Genomic DNA, 21234 nt, shown 5'->3' on the forward strand with positions numbered 1-21234 from the left:
ATTGGAAAAAAAACATGTAATGGGTTACTAATAGGAAAAAAATACATTAATCAACATTTAAGTAATAATTCAATCATTGACAACCACGTCATATGATTTATAAAATTTGGTCTAAAAATTGGTTTCCCTCGTACTATCCATTCACATTAGAGCATGAGTATGGATGATGAATTTGCAAGATTTTAAGTTTTGGTGGTATTTGCGCACACTTCTAATAATTCAGATAGTAATTGTTTGGACTAAAATCAGGCATTGGGCATGGCCAAAGCCCAATTCTTTAAAATTCAGTTGGTTTGCTTGTTGGTATTTAGTTTTAATACAGATGAACAATAAGCAGCACAAAGTTTAAAAATGCTTTTGACTTGGTATGTTTGGGCGGCAAGATCACCCTCGTTCACACTGAAAGAAGAGATTTGTAGTTGGATTTGCAAGGAAAAACACTTTTAGTGGAAAACTTGTAGATAGAAGAGGATCAAAGCTCAAGTATCCAAGTGGGAGTCATACTTTGACAAAATTACATCAACCACTTGAGCCAGAATTGAGAACTTACTTTGGAAGAAAGAGGCAGTTTCTATAAAAGGGCAACTGAGAGATTGAAGAAAGGACACTCAACTCAACATACAAAAAAAGACTTTTAAAAGCTATGCAACCTACCTTTCATATATTCCTTTGTAGTTCAAACATTCCTTTATATTTATAACTTTGCTACTTCCCTTTGTAGTATCCATTTCATGTATTAAAGTTTCCTTTTCAAAACATGTCGTATACTTGCGAGACCTTGCCTGACTGGTATATGAACTTGCCTAAATAGGTCAAACATTGCCCGATTGGTTGTATTTGTCATTTATTTTCCAATTATTGTTCTTTCATGCAGTTTATCGTCCTTGTGACTAACAATTACAAGTATTTGCAAACTCTTTACTTTAAGCATTCTACTTTTTCTCCGTCTCGCTTTACTTTATGTCTTTACTTTTTCACAAAGATTGCAAATTAGATTGGACCATTTCTGATCAGTCTGTAGTCGTATTTTGACATTCAACACAAGGAGAATATAAAGTCCTTGTTCTCAAGGCAAAGAAAAGAACCTAACATGGATTTAAGTCTTCCATAGAATAGTCTTTTGATACAAAGCTGAATTTACTTGTGACACAAGCAAATGACCTATAAACATTTAAACTAATTAAACAATTTGTTGATCTTGGCTAGCAATGGCACGCTTAACAACAACTAACTGTGTAAGAGAACCTAAGAGCCCATTCATGGCTTTGCCAAGACACCTTCAATTAACTCAATGTCTAACACTCATGCAAGGGAGTTGTGTGAGGATCTAGCACCCCAACAGTAGCGAATGAAGGGAAGCTCGAAGAGCTTACGAGTGAGCTTACGCTTACTCTCAGCCTCTTTGATTGGTAGGCGGGCGGCCTAAGCCCCCTACTTAAGATACATTCATAAGGGGAATTTTATAGAATTTTCACTTTTATAGTTTAGTCGAACTTTTTAAAGTGTCAATAAACAATATCTTCACTTTTTATAACTACGTGGTCGCGGTTGAATTTAGGGAGTATAGAGGTTTTTTGATGTTGTTGGGCAGCTGGTAAGGCAGCCAATCGAATTATTCGGATCTTGTCAAAGCCAGTGCTATAATGGCTTGGATTAAGTAAAATAAGAGCATCAGATGACATAAAATAACTAAAATTCTATTTTAAAGAGCTAAATTTAAAAAAGACATCTTTAACAGGCTCAATAAAAAAACTTCTATTATAGCAAAATGAACAATCACTCCTTAAATTTACAGAGCAACTACTCATCAGAGAAAAGGTTGTTTTAAATAATGAGTGAGTGAATTGTCAATAATAAAACATCATGTAAAAATAGAGTGTTGTTAGAGATAAAAAGTTAAATTGAGTAACTAAAATAGTTTTGAACACATTTCACTTGCTAGTTTAGCAAAGGAGATGCTCTAAGATTCAACTATATTTTTGTTAACACATTGGAATTTAATTGTTGACAACCATCGTATACTCTTTTTTTATGGGCATGAAATCTTACAGATGTGTTTGAATATCATTTGCAAAGTTTGGGCAACATGACTGATGATGGTTCACCTAATACTTGCACTCCTCTACTTTGAGTAATTAATCACAAGTTGATTGGTATTAGTGTAAATTGCTTATTCATTAAGAGAAATTCTAAGGAGATTTTCTTAAAAATGGGATCCTCATTGATCTTTTTGGCATCTCATGTTTTTAGCGGTGTTTTATAATTTTGGTAAGAAAATTGACATTAATTATGGAGTATCAGAAAGTTTATGAAGAATCTCACTTGAGGAAAGACCTCTTACCATCTCTTATCCATTAAAATTTTAATTTTTTATGAAAGTGAAATTTATAGTGAAATTTATGATTATCACATGTTTAATAACCCTTCATTATCGAGAATATAATATTCATTTCATCTGTTCTTCCTTGACATCATCATAGCATCCTCCTCGGTCCGCCGCAAAGAAAAGAAACTCTTTACAACAACGAAATAAATGTTTTTAATATAAGCCATCAAAGGTTTAGTTAAATTAGTTGTGCTTGTACGCAGCGGCGGATCCAGGATTTTAAACTCGGGGGGTCCCAATAGTAAAGGTTAAAAAATTTATAGACAAAAATAACATTGAAAAGTTAAATATAATACATTTTATTCAAAAATCATTTGCATAACAATATTACAAGCTATAAAATCCTAATTCAAGCGTCCACGACGAGGTTTCATGGTCTGAAAATGTTCCATGATAGCTTCATTACCAATACATGAAAAAACATCTTTCTCAATGTAAACAACTAAGCTGTCACTCAACCATTGATCTCCCATTTTGTTGCGAAGTGGACCCTTAATGATATTCATAGCGGAAAATGCCCTCTCCACTGAAGCAGTTGCAACCGGTAAAACCAAAGCCAACTGAACAAGCAAATATACATATGCAAATGTTCGATGCAACCCTTTCTCCACCATTTTCTTAGCAAGCTCATAAATTCCCCGCAATTGAGAAAAATCATTATCATAACGCACAAAATGAATGTAAATATCAAGTTGATCTTGAAGTGCCGATCTATCTCGATCCGTGAAATCTTTAGGATACATGTGAGCAAGGCGAACAAGCTTCTCTTTATCAAAAGCTACAAATGAATCATTTGGACTCAAGCATGCCAAGCAAATAAGCAATTCGGTATTACCTTCAGCGAAGCGATCATCTAATTCTATAAGTTGGAAATCAATGACCTCGAAAAAGAGCTCCACTTTGTAATGATGATGATTGGTCTTTCTTGGAGCCTTACGCAATGACTTCCCTTGAATGACATATAAATCATCCATATTAGGCACCTCAATTTCATGTTCAACACAAAAAGATGATACTTTATCAACCAAAAGATCAAAATTTTCATCATTCCTCATGCAACGTAGTTGTTCTTTACATGTCTTGACTAAAGCCATTGCATTCACAATCTCTTGATCTTTTTTTTGCAATGCTTGTGAAAAATCGTTTGTAACTCCTAATATGGATTTCATCAAAAAGAGGAGGAACACAAACTCAAAAGATTGTAAATCTTTTAATAACCTCTTTGCTTCACCAGCACTATCATTGTAGCAATCTTCAACAATCATGTCAAGCACATCCACCACAGATGAGAACATTGTAATCAAACTAATCAAAGCACCATAATGTGAATTCCACCGTGTATCCCCAGCACGTTTGAGACTAGTTTCTTGATTTAACCCTTGCCCCGTTTCAAGACAATCATTTTCAATAGCTTTCAAGAGATTTTCTTGTTGTTTCTCTCTAAGTGCATCACGACGCTTACATGAGCATCCAACAACATTTACCAAACTATTAGTCAATGTGAAAAAAGCGGCAACATCGGAGTTTTTCTTTGCTACGGCAACAAGAGCTAATTGTAGTTGATGAGCAAAACAATGAACATAAAATGCACAACTTTCTTCATCCAAATTTTTTTTTTAAGGCCATTGAACTCACCTCTCATATTACTCGCACCATCATAACCTTGACCTCGTAGGTTGGAGTAGCTCAAGTCATGTAGTTTCAAGAACTCATCAATGGACTCCTTTAGTTTACTTGAAGTTGTTTCGGTAACATGTTGGACTCCCACGAACCTTTCAATTACTTGACCTTTGTTGTCCACATAACGCAAAATCACCGCCATTTGCTCCTTTGTTGAAATATCACGTGATTCATCTACCATTATAGAAAAGAATTTACTCTCTTTCACTTCTTTCATAATAGCCTTAATAGTTTCGAAGGCACATGAATTGACAATATCTTTTTGAATTGAAGGAGCTATTAGCTTGAGATTTCCCGGAGAATTTTCCAACACAACTTCCTTTATTTTCTCATCATGATCTGCAAGGAATTGCAAGAGCTCTAAATAATTCCCCCTATTATTCGAAGTGACACTTTCATCACGGCCACGAAAAAGAAGGCCTTGTCGCAACAAGAACTTAGTGCAATCTATTGATGCATTCAAGCAAAGATGATATTTCATACACTCTTCTTCTGATTGTTTGATCACAACTGCTTCAATATGTGTCTTTTGGTTCATTAGATAACTAGCCGCTTCTCTAGCTTTATTGTGGAAACTACCAATAGGACCAACATGTTTGTCAAAACATTCTCTTGCATTCTTCCATTTCTTAAAGCCTACCCCAGTGAAGGCATCGCTTCCTAATTGTGAAAAGTTGATTTTAAAGAGATAGCAATGAAGACAAAATGCCGCATCTTTAGATATACTATACTCCAACCAATCATATTCTTCAAACCACGAAACAACAAATCGTCGCTTTTTCTTTGCATGCAAAGTGTATGGGAACTCATACTTTGTAGGCCTACAAGGTCCCATTTGCAAATATGCTCTGCGGACCTCATCTTGAATATTAGAAGGATAGTCCTTCATTCGAATTCTTTTTCCCGGGTCTCTCTCAAGATTATTAAAATCAATGTCACACTCATTTTGTCTTGAGCTCGAACTACCCGAACAAGTAGATGGTGCTATTGGCTTTGGCTTGAAAAATCTTTCCATATTTCTTATTTCTAAACTACACATTTAACCAAAAACACAAAACATATACCAATCAACCAATAAACAAAAATTCCATCTAAATTTCAATTATAAAATGAGTATACAAACATAAAACACATCAACAATCATATCAATAATAGACTAAAAATCTCCACCAATATCTAATATAATTTAATTGAGATTAGATTAAAATACCAAAAAACTTACTTGAATTTGGAACCAAATAGTGGTGGCTTGGAGAATTGAAACAAGTGGAGGTATAATATTGGAGTAATGTAATTATAATATGGGATTGGGTGGGATTAGAAATTTAGGGTTTTGGGTGAATATAAGAAAGATGGGGGGATTAGGGGGAAAAGCAGTGGAAGGAACGGGGAAAGGAGAAGTGAAAGGGACGATAGGAAAGATGGCCCATGTGGGGCTGACTTTCAAAAAGAATATGTAATCGGTGGACCAATTTCAAACGTTGATTTCATTGGTTTAACAAAAAAAAAAAAAAAAAAAAGGGCCAAAACACTGCGTTTTGGACCAATTTTTTTAATGCCCTGTTTTCTTTCTTCTCCCCTGTTTTCTTCTTCTCCGTTGCAACCTGCAACCTGCTGTTGCAGCAACACAGACAGTCTGCACAGGCCTCGTGTTCGAGTACGAGGGGTCCTCCGGAAAATTTCTAGCAACATTTTAGGATGGTCGAGGGGTCCTGGGACCTCCCAGGACCCTCTGTAGATCCGTCCCTGCTTGTACGTATATGTGCACACAAGTTTGAATTTTCTTATTGTAATTTAGGTTGTCATTCAAATAAATTGTTTTGTTACTATCCCTTAAAAGTAAAAGTATATTATGAAAATAACTATTAAAAAAGAGAGTTGTTATTGTCACTAACTCGTTAGTGCTTTATTAACAACACATTAAGGACTCTTCAAAGTCATGTTTTATTTTTTGGATAGGTGTTTTTTATTCTATGGCGGATCGGATTTTCTTATTGTAATTTAGGTTGTCACTCGAATAAATTGTTTTGTTACTATCCCTTGAAAGTAAAAGTATATTATGAAATTAACTATTAAAAAAGAGAGTTGTTATTGTCACTAACTTGTTAGTGCTTTATTAACAACATATTAAGGACTCTTCAAAGTCATGTGTTATTTTTTGGATAGGTGTTTTCTATTCTATGGCGGATCGGTCTGTATTGTACGAACAGATCACTTGGGCGGATCGGTACCGGTGCGGCTAAGAGGAGAAGGTTGAGGATAAGCCTCCTGATGAGAAATCGGTGGAGGACCTGGAGGATATGGAGGAGCAGATGCAGATTCTGGAGTATAGCCAGGAGGTGGAGGAGGAGGTCCGGGGTTATAAAATTCTCCCGACTCTGGAGGAGGATGCGCAGAAGGTGGAGGCCCTGGAGGATATACTGGTTGCCCATATGCCGGTGGATGCATATATCCAACTGGCTGATGATGTCCATACCCTGCATGTTGATTTGGATACCCTGCATTTTGGTTTGGATACCCTGGATGTTGGTTCGGATATCCCGCGGGTGGATATCCTGGCGGTTGATTTGGATATCCTGCCGGTGGAGTTGGATATCCTACCGGTTGATTTGGATATCCTGTTGGTGGAGGTGGATATCCAGCGTGTGGATGTTTATATCCGGCATGAGGAGAAACTGCCTGATCAATCCGTGACATCTGCTGCATCGGAGGAACTGCCATCACGCTTGGTTGACCAAGCTTGCCATCCCTTTTGTCCAGTTCAATCTTGTGCTGGGTCTGCATAACCCCAAATCAATGTTTGTTTGCTACGATAGAGATTAATCGCCATGAAATTCGGGTTCTATCAAGTGCACCACTAATATAGGTTTGGAGATGAGGTTTTTAGTATCTTAGAGCAAAAGGGTTCAGGAATTACAGTTCACATTTCATTGGTTTATCAAAATTCAAATATCAACTTATATAATGCACTGATCACTAATTTAGTACATACCTGCATGCAAGCACAGACCCTGAAAAAACAAAAAAAGTCAAAGAATCAATAGAAAAGAGGTAACGAGCTCCGGAATGAATGTGTTGAAGAGGGTGGAATGAAGGCCTTACGAGCAGAACACCATGTCAGCTATACAGTTCAACACACTGGAAATATCTGAGAGCTCTTCGCTTCCAGTTAAGCAAGCAATCAAGGAGCATATACATGCAAGTTGGTTAAGGCAGAGCATACATCCCTACAAAGAAACGTCATATGTCAAAGTGATAAGGATATCATAAAATGTGTAGGCAGAGAAAAAGCTGTAAACAGAAACATAGAGATGGGAGATTACAATAATGCAATTGTCGCACGGTGTTGTTTGAATATTGAACTCATCTTGGATTAGAAAGCGTGTCGAGGAAACTGAACTTGCAAAGCAGCAGCAGACCTGAAAACAACAAAGTATGCAAACATATATAAAGTAAAAGTTCATGGATGTCCATGTCTAGAAAAATGCAGTAATAGAGCGCAGAAGGCGAGGAATACCTACATGGATTGCTAAATGCGTAAATTACAACAAAATAAAAAAAAAAAAAAAAAAAAAAACAATGTGATTAATACCTCCGTAAGAAGACACAGCTGAGGGCAACGCCTTTCTCCAAACTTTCCACTGCATGGCATATATCCGGCACAGCATGTGTACCTGTGAAACAGACCATTGCAAAACTAGTGTTCAGAAATTGCAGTCTTTCTATTTTGATCAGGAATATCTAGAAATGATTGTAATTATTAGTTTACCTTGACATATCATTGTAAAGAGCTCGTTTGCGCAGCAGGTAAGAAACGCACGGACCACTATCATGTAACGAAGACAAATTAGATTGCAGGATGCAAGAAACAAACCATCTCTCTTTAATACACAAGACTGAGTACAGAAAAATTGAAAAGAGCAACTGTATCGCTGGTACCAAAGTGTCACGATGAAATCGTTTATACGAGAACATCATACTAAACAATTTACAGCAAAAGTAGAAACATATCGAATCAATAAATGAGCTAAATGCAACAATTTAAGAATGCACCGCAGAGATATAAGAGTGCTTACCAGAGACATGCAAAGCAAAAGTCTGCATAACAAACACAAGAAAACAAGATTATATTTCGCGTCAGATCATATGAACGTAAAAAAAGAAATACCTAAATGAAAATTAAATAAAATCCCCATCCCATCTGCATGGAGCCTCTCAGACTCGGTAGGTTCTCTCAGTGGTACTCAAATCGTTTTTTAACGCATTAATGTTCTTATAAATAAAATCATCAAACAGTAAACATGCCGCAAAGAACGAAATTCCAATCAAAGGAGCAGACACGAACCGATTCAAAACAGAAACAAAGAAAGTCCTGTATTTTTTTCCTCACATTCTCGGCAACCAAACAGAAACTAAACAACAAGGTACATCAAACTGGTACAAACTGATACTTACAGGGACTATCGGTGGTCGCGGTTCCCATCAAATCGGCGTGCCATAGATTCCGGTACCCCTGGCGGGCCTGCATTTTCCCCACCTGGTCTTGAATCCCCATTTTCTCTCGATCCAAACAAGCCTCAAAACTTTCCGAGAAAGAAAACTCAACGCAATGTGATCGAAACGAGAGAAATCTCAAACACAAGAACACATGCAGAGAGGATTTGTGGCGAAATTGAAGCGTTGATTTCAATAATTTCGAAGAGTGATTACGTTTTTTGATGTATGCGTATATGCAGGTAAAAGCGAGTGGACGCCGGATATAAGCGAGGTGAAATTACGTTCGAGGAGCTGAAGAGAATGTGTGAGGGGTGGACAGCTGGTGTTTGCTATGTCTGATTGTGTAATTTTGCAGGTTGGGATCACTAGCCACGTATCTGCTAATTTCAATTTTATCCTCGTAGTGCAGTTAAAGGACACTAGTGCTAATTTTCTTTAGAGTTTGATATCGGTTTATCAAATAAAATACTGTAAAGATTTATAGAAATAAAATAAATTATTGTTTGTAAATCAGAAAACTAAACATGTCTAAAGGAGGTTTTAGTTCGCTTGTTAAGAGTAGTTGTATATCTTGTGATAAATGGTTCAGTGGATTTTCTCCATGTGAAAAGTGATTTTTTAGCAATACTTTGGGAATACCCAAAAGTTTTATTTTCTTTCTAAAACCATCCGAAATAATTCATAACAATTGTTGAGGCTCAAAAATGTAACATACCAAATAATTTAGTGAATTTTAACTTCAGAGTTGCAGATTGGTTCCCATACCCCAGCTCGGCATCAACCCAATTGGCCCAACCAATGGCTTCACTGCAAGAAAACTCAAAGTGGAGTGGCACCACAGGGAACCGACTACTCTCTATGCAACATCTCGAAATACACTTAGGATCGACAAGAGGAACCGAGTCTAGAGAAGGTTCTTCTTCCTTGAAAGCCTTATTCTGGAAGCCGAGAAGAGGTGGTGGCCTACCTCACTGGAGTCAATCCTCGGTCGAGAAAGACCCATCCACCACTGCAAGTACTTTGGAGAGTCCAAAGCCATAACGTACCTGTAAGGGAACGAACAACAAGCTATAAATACCACAACCCATCACATGGGCAAGTGGAAGAGAAGAATGGTGATGCATGAAGCAAAAATTTACCCAAGGAAAGCAGGTAAACATGCTGCGGCAAAGTGAGATCCCTAAAGTTCAAGCACACGCATGCTAAAGCCTGAGGCTTTAACATGGGACTAGCTTCTCTCATTCTATCACGCAAAACACACATGTTTTTCCCTATTCATGCCATGCCAACAATGAAAGAAAGTTATTCTAGCTCAGAAAAGCACGATATACTAATGTCCATGCAAAAGCAAGCTATATGACATCAAGCAACCATGCTATTGAAAGTCCTCTGGGTATATTGTATATTATCTGTGTAATAGGGTTTGTGTCAACCCTAGTAGTGCTTTATCTAGTTGTATAAGTGTCTTATCTGGTTGGCAGCTCCTTAATTCAAGGAGCTTAATTATGTATAAGAGTCTTATCTTGTTGGCAGCTGGTTGGCAGCTCCTTAATTCAAGGAGCTTAATTATATTTCCTATGACGACTTCTCAGCTTGATTCAAGGAAGTTCTAGGTTAGAGTCTTGAGTGTTGAGTGTAGTTTGCAACTCACTCAAACTCCTCTATATATTTGTATCATGTTTCTGTTCCTGGATGATAACAAAATACAAAATACACAAACTTCAAAAGTTAACATGGTATCAGAGCAGGCATCCCTCTGAAGCCTGTCTTTGAATATCTTACGTTGTGATTTTTCTTCAGCAAAACTATGGCTGATGAGCATTCGGAGGAAGAGAGCATCATTGCTTCTCCTTCCACTCACATCTCTGAAATGGATATCAATCCAAATCAACGACTCAGTTTAGTGTTACTGAATGAGTTCAACTATTTACCGTGGGCAAGAGCGGTTAGTCTCGCACTAGGTGGAAGATCCAAACTGGGTTTCATCAATGGCAGTTTTCCTGCTCCTGGAGTCACTTCTCCTGAATATGGAGGGTGGCTTTGCAAAGATCAGCTGGTCATGTCATGGCTGCTTAATTCCATGGAAAGGAAGATTGCTGAGATCTTCAGCTATTCCGAGTCGTCACTCACTCTCTGGACAACAGTGAAGGAGATGTATGGTAATCAAAATAATTATGCCCGCATTTTTCAACTCAAGAAGGATATCTCCAGCGTTCAACAAGAAGGTAAAACCTTTGTTCAACATCTTGGCTCTCTAAGAAGCATGTGGAATGAGCTGGATGTCTATAGACCTCACACCACTGATCCCATGGTGCTTCTTAAAAGAACTGAAGAAGATAAGATATTTTAATTGCTGTCTAGTCTGAGCTCAGACTATGAGGATTTGAGAAGCCATATCCTCATGAATCCTGAGCTACCATCCTTCACTAGCATTTGTGCAACCATCCAACGTGAGGAAGTAAGAAGAAAAGTCATGAACAATGGTACAAAAACCATTGTGACTGAAGCTAGGGCGTATCTGACAAATGAAAAAAGATACAAAGGAAAAAACCCCCATCTAAAGTGCCTACACTGTGACAACATCGGGCATGTGAGAGATAAGTGCTGGATTCTCTATCCAGAACTTAAGCCAGATTTCATGAAGGACAAAACCACGCAGAAGACAAGTCGAGCACATCCTCGTGCCAACACCTCATCATCTTCATCTTTCAACAGTTCTGATCCATACAAACAGTTCACTGCAAATCCTGCTACTCTTATAAATGAGTTCGCAGCCTATCTCCATCAAAAGAAGGGTAGGGAAGATCGTGCTGCTGAACATGAAGATGGAAGTACCTCGGCATTGCTTGGCAAGTTTGCTGGTTTCCTGGCTGATGCTGATCGCTTACCTCAACAAGGCATGAAAGGTATCATGAATGCTTTCAAAACTGCTCTTAAAATGAATGAGTTGCATGATTTTTGGGTTGTAGATTCAGGTGTCACAGATCACATGACTAATCAAGTGTCAAAATTGCATAAATTCGAGAAACTTCATAAACCATCACATGTGTCTGTAGCTAATGGTGAAGGTGCTAGGATTGTAGGCAAGGGAAAAATTCACTTGATATCTGATCAAATAGAGTCCATGGCCTTATACGTGCCTTCGTTTCCATTCCAACTTCTCTCAGTAGGAAAAATCACAAATTCCTTAAACTGCTTAGCCATTTTTTCACCAGAAAATGTCATTTTTCAGGATCTTGTCACCAAGAGGAAGATTGGTGAGGGATTTTACCTAGATGGTCTCTATTACATCTCGAAAAGCTCACCCAGTGGATTACAAGCAAAGTCTATACCCGTACATGTCTCCATTCAAGACCAGTTTTTGTGGCACCAGCGATTAGCACACCCATCTCAACATGTTTTGTCCACATTGTTTCCAGATTTAGACAAAGAACAAATTCATTGTGAAACTTGCCACATGTCAAAGGCAACAAAGCTACCCTTTCGTTCATCTTTGTCTAGAGTTTTTCATCTTTTTGAACTTGTACACTCGGATGTATGGGGACCAACTAGTGAGTCTTTTGATGGTTACAAATATTTCATAACCTTTGTTGATGACTATTCAAGAGCAACTTGGTTATATTTGTTAAAATCAAAGAGTGAAGTGATGGAAGTGTTTAAAGACTTTCATAGTCTTGTTAAAAATCATTTTTCCTCTCAAATCAAAACTCTAAGGTCTGGTAATGGCACCGAATACATGTCCCAAGTCATGACTCAATATTTGAGCAACAATGGCATCATGCATCAAACTAGTTATGTTGGCACACCTCAACAAAATGGTATTGCCGAGAGAAAAAATCGAGATCTCCTTGAAAAAACTAGGTCATTGATGTTTCAAATGAATGTACCTAAACGTTTTTGGTCTCAAAGTGTTATGGCAGCCACTTACCGGATCAACAGGTTACCTAGCAGGGTTTTGGGGTTCAAATCACCAATGGAAATTGTAAAGAACAGGAAAATAGACCTGTCACACCTTAAAGTCTTTGGATGCATTTGTTTTGTCCATGTTCAGTCCTTGCATCGAGACAAACTTGACCCGAGAACAACCAAATGCATTTTCCTTGGTTACTCATCCACACAAAAGGGATACAAATGTTACAATCCACAACTTAAGAGGTTAATTGTTTCCAAGGATGTCAGATTTCATGAAACTAACCCTTATTACAGCCAAGCTCTGGATAGTTCAAGTGAGGGGGAGAATTACTTGGATTTGTTTCCATTGCCAAGAACTGAAATCCTTGCCACTGAAGTACCTGATGCAATGGGGCCTGTTCATCACACAAATATCCCTACTGAAAATGACAACCAAGCCTCAAGTAATGATACCAACAATTCTGAATCAATCCACAGTATTGCTCCTGAGGAATCATCCTACGAGTTGCAATCGACTGCACCTCGACACAATCCTACTCGTGAAAGACATCCTCCAGCAAGACTGCAAGACTTTGTCACTTACAAACCAAGACATCCACTGTCCCACTACGTATCCTATCACAAAATGTCTCCTAAACACACTGTTTTCCTGTGCACTATATATGAGCATGTTAAGCCTCAGTCATTCCAAGAAGCAAATCAATCACCAGTTTGGCAGCAAGCCATGCAAGATGAACTGCATGCCCTTGATCAACACAAAACCTGGAGCATTGAGACACTGCCTAAGGGAAAGAAGACAGTAGGTTGCAGGTGGATATACAAGGTTAAATTCAACTCAGATGGATCCATAGAAAGACACAAGGCAAGATTAGTGGCTCGTGGCTTTACTCAAACATTTGATGTGGACTACAAAGAAACATCCGCCCCTGTTGCAAAGATGAACTCTGTAAGAGTACTCCTTTCAGTTGCTGTTAACAAAGGATGGCCTATGTTTCAAATGGACGTAAAGAACGCCTTTTTACATGGTGAGCTTGAAGAAGAAGTCTTCATGAGGTTACCCCCAGGCCATCCTCAAAGTCATGAACCTGATCTTGTGTGCAGATTGCACAAATCAATTTATGGTCTTAAACAGTCACCAAGAGCTTGGTATGCCAAGCTAAGTTCAGTCCTCACAACGGTTGGTTTTAAAAGAAGCAATGCAGACTCTTCATTGTTCGTACGCACGGGCACTGCTGGGAAACTGGTCGTTCTTGTCTATGTCGATGATTTAATCATCACAGGAGACAACATGGATGAAATAACTAAGCTCAAGCATTCACTGCAACAACGTTTTGCCATCAAAGATCTTGGCATACTTAGATATTTTCTTGGCATCGAAATGGCTACCTCTCTCATGGGTTTCTTTCTCAGCCAACGGAAATATGTTCTGGACCTTCTCAAGGAAGCAAACATGAATGATGCTAAACCTGTCAATACACCCCTTGACACGAAACTCAAACTTAGCTTGGAAGGGCAACCACTGCCCAACATCAGCTATTATCAGCGTCTTGTGGGTAAGCTGATCTACTTGACTATTACAAGGCCTGACATAGCCTATTCAGTAAGCATTGCTAGCCAATTTATGCACTCTCCCACCATGGAGCATTTTAATCTTGTCAAGAGACTACTTCGGTATCTCAAAGGTTCAATAGGTCGTGGCATCATCATGAAAAAGAATGAGAGCACTGAGATCACAGGTTATTGTGATGCTGATTGGGCTGGCAACTCTATTGATCGTAAGTCTACAACGGGGTATTGCACATTTGTGGGAGGTAATCTTGTTACCTGGAAAAGTAAAAAGCAAGCCGTAATTGCTCGATCCAGCACTGAGGCTGAATATCGCGCCATGGCATCTACTGCCTGTGAACTAATATGGCTGAAAGGTTTGCTGTGCGACTTAGGTGTCTCTACTACTCAGTCCATGTCTCTTTTCTGTGATAACCAAGCGGCAATGCGCATTGCGTCTAACCCCGTCTTCCACGAGAGAACCAAGCACATCGAAGTTAATTGTCACTATGTCCGTGCACAGGTACAATCACAGGTCATCAAAACTCATTTTGTCAAGAGCTACGATCAACTCGCAAACCTATTCACTAAACCTTTAGCATCACCTCAGTTTCAGCGGCTTCTCGGCAAGCTTGGATCCATCAACCTCCTGGATCCAGCTTGAGGGGGAGTATTGAAAGTCCTCTGGGTATATTGTATATTATCTGTGTAATAGGGTTTGTGTCAACCCTAGTAGTGCTTTATCTAGTTGTATAAGTGTCTTATCTGGTTGGCAGCTCCTTAATTCAAGGAGCTTAATTATATATAAGAGTCTTATCTTGTTGGCAGCTAGTTGGCAGCTGGTTGGCAGCTGGTTGGCAGCTGGTTGGCAGCTGGTTGGCAGCTCCTTAATTCAAGGAGCTTAATTATATTTCCTATGCCGACTTCTCAGCTTGATTCAAGGAAGTTCTAGGTTAGAGTCTTGAGTGTTGAGTGTAGTTTGCAACTCACTCAAACTCCTCTATATATTTGTATCATGTTTCTGTTCCTGGATGATAACAAAATACAAAATACACAAACTTCAAAAGTTAACACATGCAAAGCAAAACAATGCACTGAAATTAATCCTACTCGAATAAGCACCAACAAGCAATCAAGCCAAGCTCTGAACCAGTCGCACAATACGCATGAAAGGCAAGAAGAAAACCACAAGGGGCAAGCACACGGAGTTCCAAAATCAAAAGCTACTGAGGAGTGTGAATTAATTTCCCTAGGGAAAGATCATAACCCTCTTCTATGAAGAGCAAAGCCCAAAAATTCCTTAAGTGCGCAAAAAAAGAAAGAAAGGAAGAAAGCATGCTCATATTCACCATCAAAGCTGATAGAGAAGACAAGGAAATAGGAAAAATTCAAAAGTAAGAGAGGGTGATTTTTGACACGCCTTGATCCCGGTGTTCGAAGGACAACGGGAAGGCCACGTCCTGGCTGACACCCGAGGGTGACGCATGACATTTAATGAATACATATGCCGAGAACATGTGAAACATGCATATAATTTTCACGCGTAACCACGCAATATAATATCCAAATATAAACCTTAACAAAATAAGAGTAATAAGGTACGGGTCACTGGACCAAAGGAGAATATTCAACTGCCAACAATTTAAAAGTGATAATGCATGACATGTTTAGAGCATACTACTAATTAAGATTACAAAGAAATGGGTCATACACCGAGAGGACTCGAATATACTGATACGGGAATGCCTCATTGCCAAGATCAATTTCACAACTCATTTCTAAGTCCTGAAGGGGGTGCAAAAACAAAACATGAGTGGACTAAGTTTTATATAATAATACTAAAGTCAACTACTCTTCAAATGTACTAACCTCCAGATTTTAGAAAACTCATATAGTATAATAGGTAGTAGGTTTTCTGAAAATCCTAGCATGCCATAAAACCTTCGTAAAACATATATCATATATAGTGGGCTTAGTAGTGATATCATAATCGCCTGAAGGCACTACATCGCCCACCCGAAAGTACATATATCATCTGCCCGAAGGCATTACATCGTCCTCCCGAAGGCACTAAGCACAGAAAATCATAAACATAATCCTTCAAAATATATATCCTCGGAGCTCAATAGCTCAAACATCATATCATAAATCCATGTTTATGAATATTTCAGTAAACATAAATTCGATAAAGCATGATATTTCATAAAGCGTAAATCCGATTTACTCATAAACGTTTCATAAAACGTAAAATCATGATTTTCATGTCTGCATTTCTAGTAATAAAATTATGCATTTGGGAATGGGTCCACTCACAGATACTTCGTCGCCGAAGAGCCGTTCGAACTAGGGAGGATGGAAACGCCACTAACAAATGCACCTAAGCCTATAAAGGGACCAATTAATTAGACTCTATTAAAATGATTGAATTTGGGAAAACGGAGCGTGGATTTGGAATCAAGATTGAATTTGGGAAAACGGAGCGTGGATTTGGAATCAAGACGTCAAAATTAGTCTAGGAGGGGTCCCGACCGAAACCCAAAAAAAGTCAACCAAAAGTCAACGATGACGATCAACGGTCAACATTGACCAAGAAGTCAACAGCTGACTCAACCAAGCCGAGTCAAGCTGCTGGAGCTCACCGAAAACTGGAATTTTTGGCCGAAAGTCTGGGCAAATTTCAAAGCTTCGTGACTTCATCTTTCTTAACCAAATTCGGCCCATAATATATCAAAACGAAGATAGGAAAGTGTAGAACAAGATTATACCTATTTGGAAGCCCAATGGTTACCAAAGATGGCCATAAAATGGCCTGAAAGGTTACTGGTCCATAGGAAAATTAGGGAACTCACCTGAAACTGGGTAAATTTTAAACATTCATAACTTCTTCAATACTCAACGAAATCAAGTGATTCAGAACGAAAATCATACTTCTCGATGAGACGAAGAGAATGGTACATGAGGACTAACTTGTTATGATTTTGGCCAGAAAATGTCTCGAAAGTGGCAGTCTGTTGGAAATGTGCCCTAAAGCCAATCATATGATGATACTTTATGGACATTTCACATGTTAAACTAATCTAGTTTAATATAAAAGGCAAAGATTATTGTTTAAAGCCGTCTTATATAAATGTTATATGCTTAAACGATAAGTCTAAGGAAGATGTAATTGGGAGAATGTGATCTAAATAAGTTAGATTCATGAGACCATTCTCTTTTGTATACATATCCTAAATGTTCTTGATCATAGGATTGCCAATTGGGCATTGACAGTTCGTTAAGATCAGTACGTGCTATGCCTTCTCTTAGGGAGAGTGACTAGTCTTGAGTCATTGGTGCGACTAACACCAAGACAAGCATGTAGGTGCTCAATAGAGAATGAGTCCACTGAATGCGATCAACAAGGAGTTCTCATACTCATGTCACATGAGAACTCATGGTTGGGATAATGCAACCTTTGACCTGAGGCATCATAGTTGTCTTGTGGTTAGGTCCTTGATCTTTGACTATGTCAAAGTCACTCCATCAAAAGGTGTCCATGGCATAGTTGGGGTTAAGCCATTTAGCCATGGAGGCAAGTGAATGCACAACAAGAGATCTCTAACCTTCAAACCGTTTGAGGGAGAATACTCTATGATATGATTAAGAATCTTTGGCCAAAGTATGAATGAGATTTAGGAAGTTGTTCCAAATCACATTCAAGGTAATCATATAAGTAAAAAAATCACATTGGATAGTAGACACGAATAAAATATCAAACCAAACAATGTGGTCAAGAGTATTGTATTAGAGAAAGACCATATTGTATTGTAATCCTAAACTGAAAAGGTTCTCCACCTCTTCTGATTAGCTTGGGTAACCATGATATACTGCTAGGTGTCAATCATGGTTTGTAGAAGCCCTAAAGGTGTATAATCACTAAAAGGAGAATTGAAAGTATGTTTCAATTCACAATCGATTTGAAGAGTTCTAATCACCCACTGCCTCACTAAAAAGAACCTAATGGATCGTACACCGTGTAAGGTAGAGATTGAAGAAACAACGGAGATGAGTAAGGATAATTAAATGGTTTAATTATTTATGGCTAGGATTAATTAATATGTTAATTAATCAAACAAATAAGTTCGTTTTAGCTTTTGAGTAATTATTCGATCTCAAGGCCCATTGGGCTTAGAACCGTCAAGCCCATTAACTTAAGTTGTATGACAACTTAATGACTAAAGACTCAAAATGGCCCAAATAGCCTGAAGCCTTTAAAAGGCCGGGCATATTGTAAATGAATGGGTTTTGGTTCTTTTTGTCACTTAAGTGAAGTGACTATATAGAGGATTTGATAGTCAAACGTTCATTAGGGTTTTCTAGAGAGAAAAAATGAGAACACAAAGCTCTCTGTCTTCTCTTTGGAAGCTAGCCACCCTAGAGGAAAATAGTTAGCAATCTTTCATCCTTAAGGGTACAACGGGTTTAGGCTTGTTCTACACCCATGAATCCTCGAGAGGAGCCACCGCCCCCCTCAATCCTCGAGTTAATTCTCGCCTTGTTGGTTATGTAGATGCTGGTTATCTGTTTGACCCACATAGGGTACATTCTCAAACGGGCTATGTCTTTACCATTGGAGACATCACAATAACTTGGAGGTCTACCAAGCAAACGCTAGTTGCGACTTCTTCGAAAGCCTCGCATAAGTGCTTTTGGTTGAAAGCAATCATGGAGCAAATTTGAAGTCATTAACCTTTCTACGACAATCTTTGAAGACAATGCAGCATGTATCGAGCAGTTAAAGAAAGGATACATTAAGGGAGACAACACCAAGCATATAACGCCGAAGTTCTTTTACCCTCACCAGCAACAACAACATCAAAACATTGAAATCAAGAAAATTCGTTCCCAGGACAACCTGGCCGATCTCTTCACTAAGTCATTGTCCAAGTCTACTTTTCAGAAACTCATCCAAGGAATCGGTATGCGTAAATTATCTGAGTTGAATTGCTTGTAGTTCTCTTATTTGGAAGTTATGTCTAACTCAAGGGAAGTATCCAGAAGCATACTCACTTGATCTTAATGTACTTTTTTTCCTACGATTAGGAGCATTTTTCCCACTAGGTTTTTGCTACCTAACAAGCTTTTGATGAGGCACCCCTTCTAGGATGATCATACTCCATTGAGTTCACTAATTTTGTCTCGTTTGACGTTTGTTTTAGACATTATGCATACGTCTCACTTTTCTCCTTAGTCTATGGGTTTTTACCTACCTTAGGTTTTACCATAGCGAGGTTTTGTGAGTTTTACTACCAATGCATACTTTCTTTAAATTTGAGACTCACATTCGCCCATTGTGCCGAGATTTGTGCCCTCTGTCCACAAAATCCTTTAATGAGATAGATCGGTCCAGTCGTACTCTTCCCGTCCACAAATGACTGTTTTGAATTAGTTCGATGACTTTTCTACCTCAACTGCTGAAGACCTGATGTGAATGTTTGTTTGAGTATTTACACACTCAAGGGGGAGTGTTGCAGTCATATTAGATTAGGAATGTGATTGTGTAAATCCTAGTGTATCCAGGGATATCTTGTAATATTCCTTAGGGTTAGTTATTATCCTATTAGAATTGTAATCCTATTAGGGTAAGGATTTAACCTACCCTACTACTATAAATAAAGGCACAATGAGGTGATACAACACATACCTTAGAAGTACATCTCTCTCAACTCTCTCTCTCTCTTGCCGCCGGCCCTCTCCCTCTCTAGTCCCAAATACAGTTCAGTAAATTAGGCCTACAACATAAATCATATATTCAACTACATATAAAAAAAATTAATGTAAAAAATTTAAGGTACTTGTTACAATCCTATGATACATCTTACAACGCTAGTTTTACATGTGAGGGTGAAAAATGAAGGGATTACGAGCTCAAAGACTACGTCAGCTATAGCGGTCAGTACATTGGAAATTTCACCGAGTTCTTCATTTCCAGTTATGCAAGCAATTAGGAAGCATATGCATGCAAGTTGGCTGAGAATGACCATAACATATGCATACAAGTTGGCTGAGAATGACCATAAGGCCCTGCAAATTAAACAAGGACGTGTTGGAGTGAAAAGGGTTTACATCTCAAGACATAGAGAAGAGTTCACCGTTATTGTAACATCTCTAATAATACAAAATCATATATAAGTCTCTCTTTATATAGTATTACATTGTATTGTACTGAGATATCATGTGGCTGCGAACACATTCCATGTTTGCTCTCAACGATGTGTGTCTCTCAGAGACACAGAGAGAGAGAGAGAGAGAGAGAGAGAGAGAGAGAGAGAGAGAGATTACAATCATGCAATTATCACATGGGGTTGTTTGAATAGTGAGTTCATCTTGTATTAGAAAGTGTGTTGAGGAAACTGAACATGCAAAACAGCAGCCAACCTAAACACAACAAAATATGTACACAATGTTAGAAAACCGATCAACCCGAAAACTGTAAGTAGTCAAGAAAAGGACCAATTCTTCCAATGCATGGCATATATCCGGCACAATGTTACATACCTCATGGACCAATTCTTCCAAGTTACATACCTAATGGACCAATTCTTCCACGTGATGGATAAAATGTGCGTAAATAATTACATCCCTCAGTGAAAAGACAAAATGCGGGGCAGTGTTTTTCTCCAAATCTTCCACTGCATGGCATATATCCGGCACAACATTTGTACCTGTAACAGAGAAGATTGCAGAAATAGCATTTATTCAACATTTGACCTTAATTAGTCATTGTTAATTAGACGATCAGGATTATATTATCTAGAAGTTAATGCATGTATTTATTTGCTTAACCTCGACATGTCAGTTATAAATAAAACTATGATCACGTAACAAACACAACGACACAAGTTAGATTTAAAAACCAAGGAAAGTTAGCAGATTGAATACTTAGATTGCAGAATGCACATAATTGAGATTAAATGTATAAAAAAAGTCCAAATAAATGTAATTAATACAAATAGATAAACATGCTTACCAAAAACATGCACAGCAACAATCTGCATAAAAAACAAAAACAGAGGAGAAGATTAAATTCAATTAAAGTTTGAATATTTATGCATAGAAAATTTTCCATTACTTTGAGAGGAAATAACAATTTTATGTTTCTTCCTCCTACTATAGAAACACCATTGTTCTGTTTTTGTGATTTTCCCATGTCATTTTCTTAGCAATCAAGCAAC

At 38.1% G+C, this 21234-nt stretch overlaps 2 protein-coding genes across 2 annotated transcripts; both read right to left on the bottom strand.

Moving 5' to 3' along the window:
• Positions 1–2730: 2730 nt before the first annotated feature.
• On the bottom strand, positions 2731–5081 carry LOC137734316 (uncharacterized). The gene is made up of 2 exons (XM_068473606.1): positions 4022–5081; positions 2731–3920 (listed from the first exon to the last, which is right to left on the bottom strand). The coding sequence occupies exons 1-2, from the start codon at positions 5079–5081 to the stop codon at positions 2731–2733; spliced, it is 2250 nt and encodes a 749-aa protein (XP_068329707.1).
• A 1196-nt stretch (positions 5082–6277) lies between these two features.
• LOC137734317 (uncharacterized) lies at positions 6278–8621 on the bottom strand. Its single transcript, XM_068473607.1, has 8 exons — positions 8522–8621; positions 8143–8164; positions 7836–7892; positions 7659–7740; positions 7390–7485; positions 7169–7293; positions 7059–7077; positions 6278–6844 (listed from the first exon to the last, which is right to left on the bottom strand). The coding sequence occupies exons 1-8, from the start codon at positions 8619–8621 to the stop codon at positions 6278–6280; spliced, it is 1068 nt and encodes a 355-aa protein (XP_068329708.1).
• Between the last annotated feature and the right edge of the window lie 12613 nt (positions 8622–21234).

Source organism: Pyrus communis, chromosome 5 (assembly GCF_963583255.1).
Source record: "Pyrus communis chromosome 5, drPyrComm1.1, whole genome shotgun sequence".
Lineage (NCBI taxonomy): Eukaryota > Viridiplantae > Streptophyta > Magnoliopsida > Rosales > Rosaceae > Pyrus > Pyrus communis.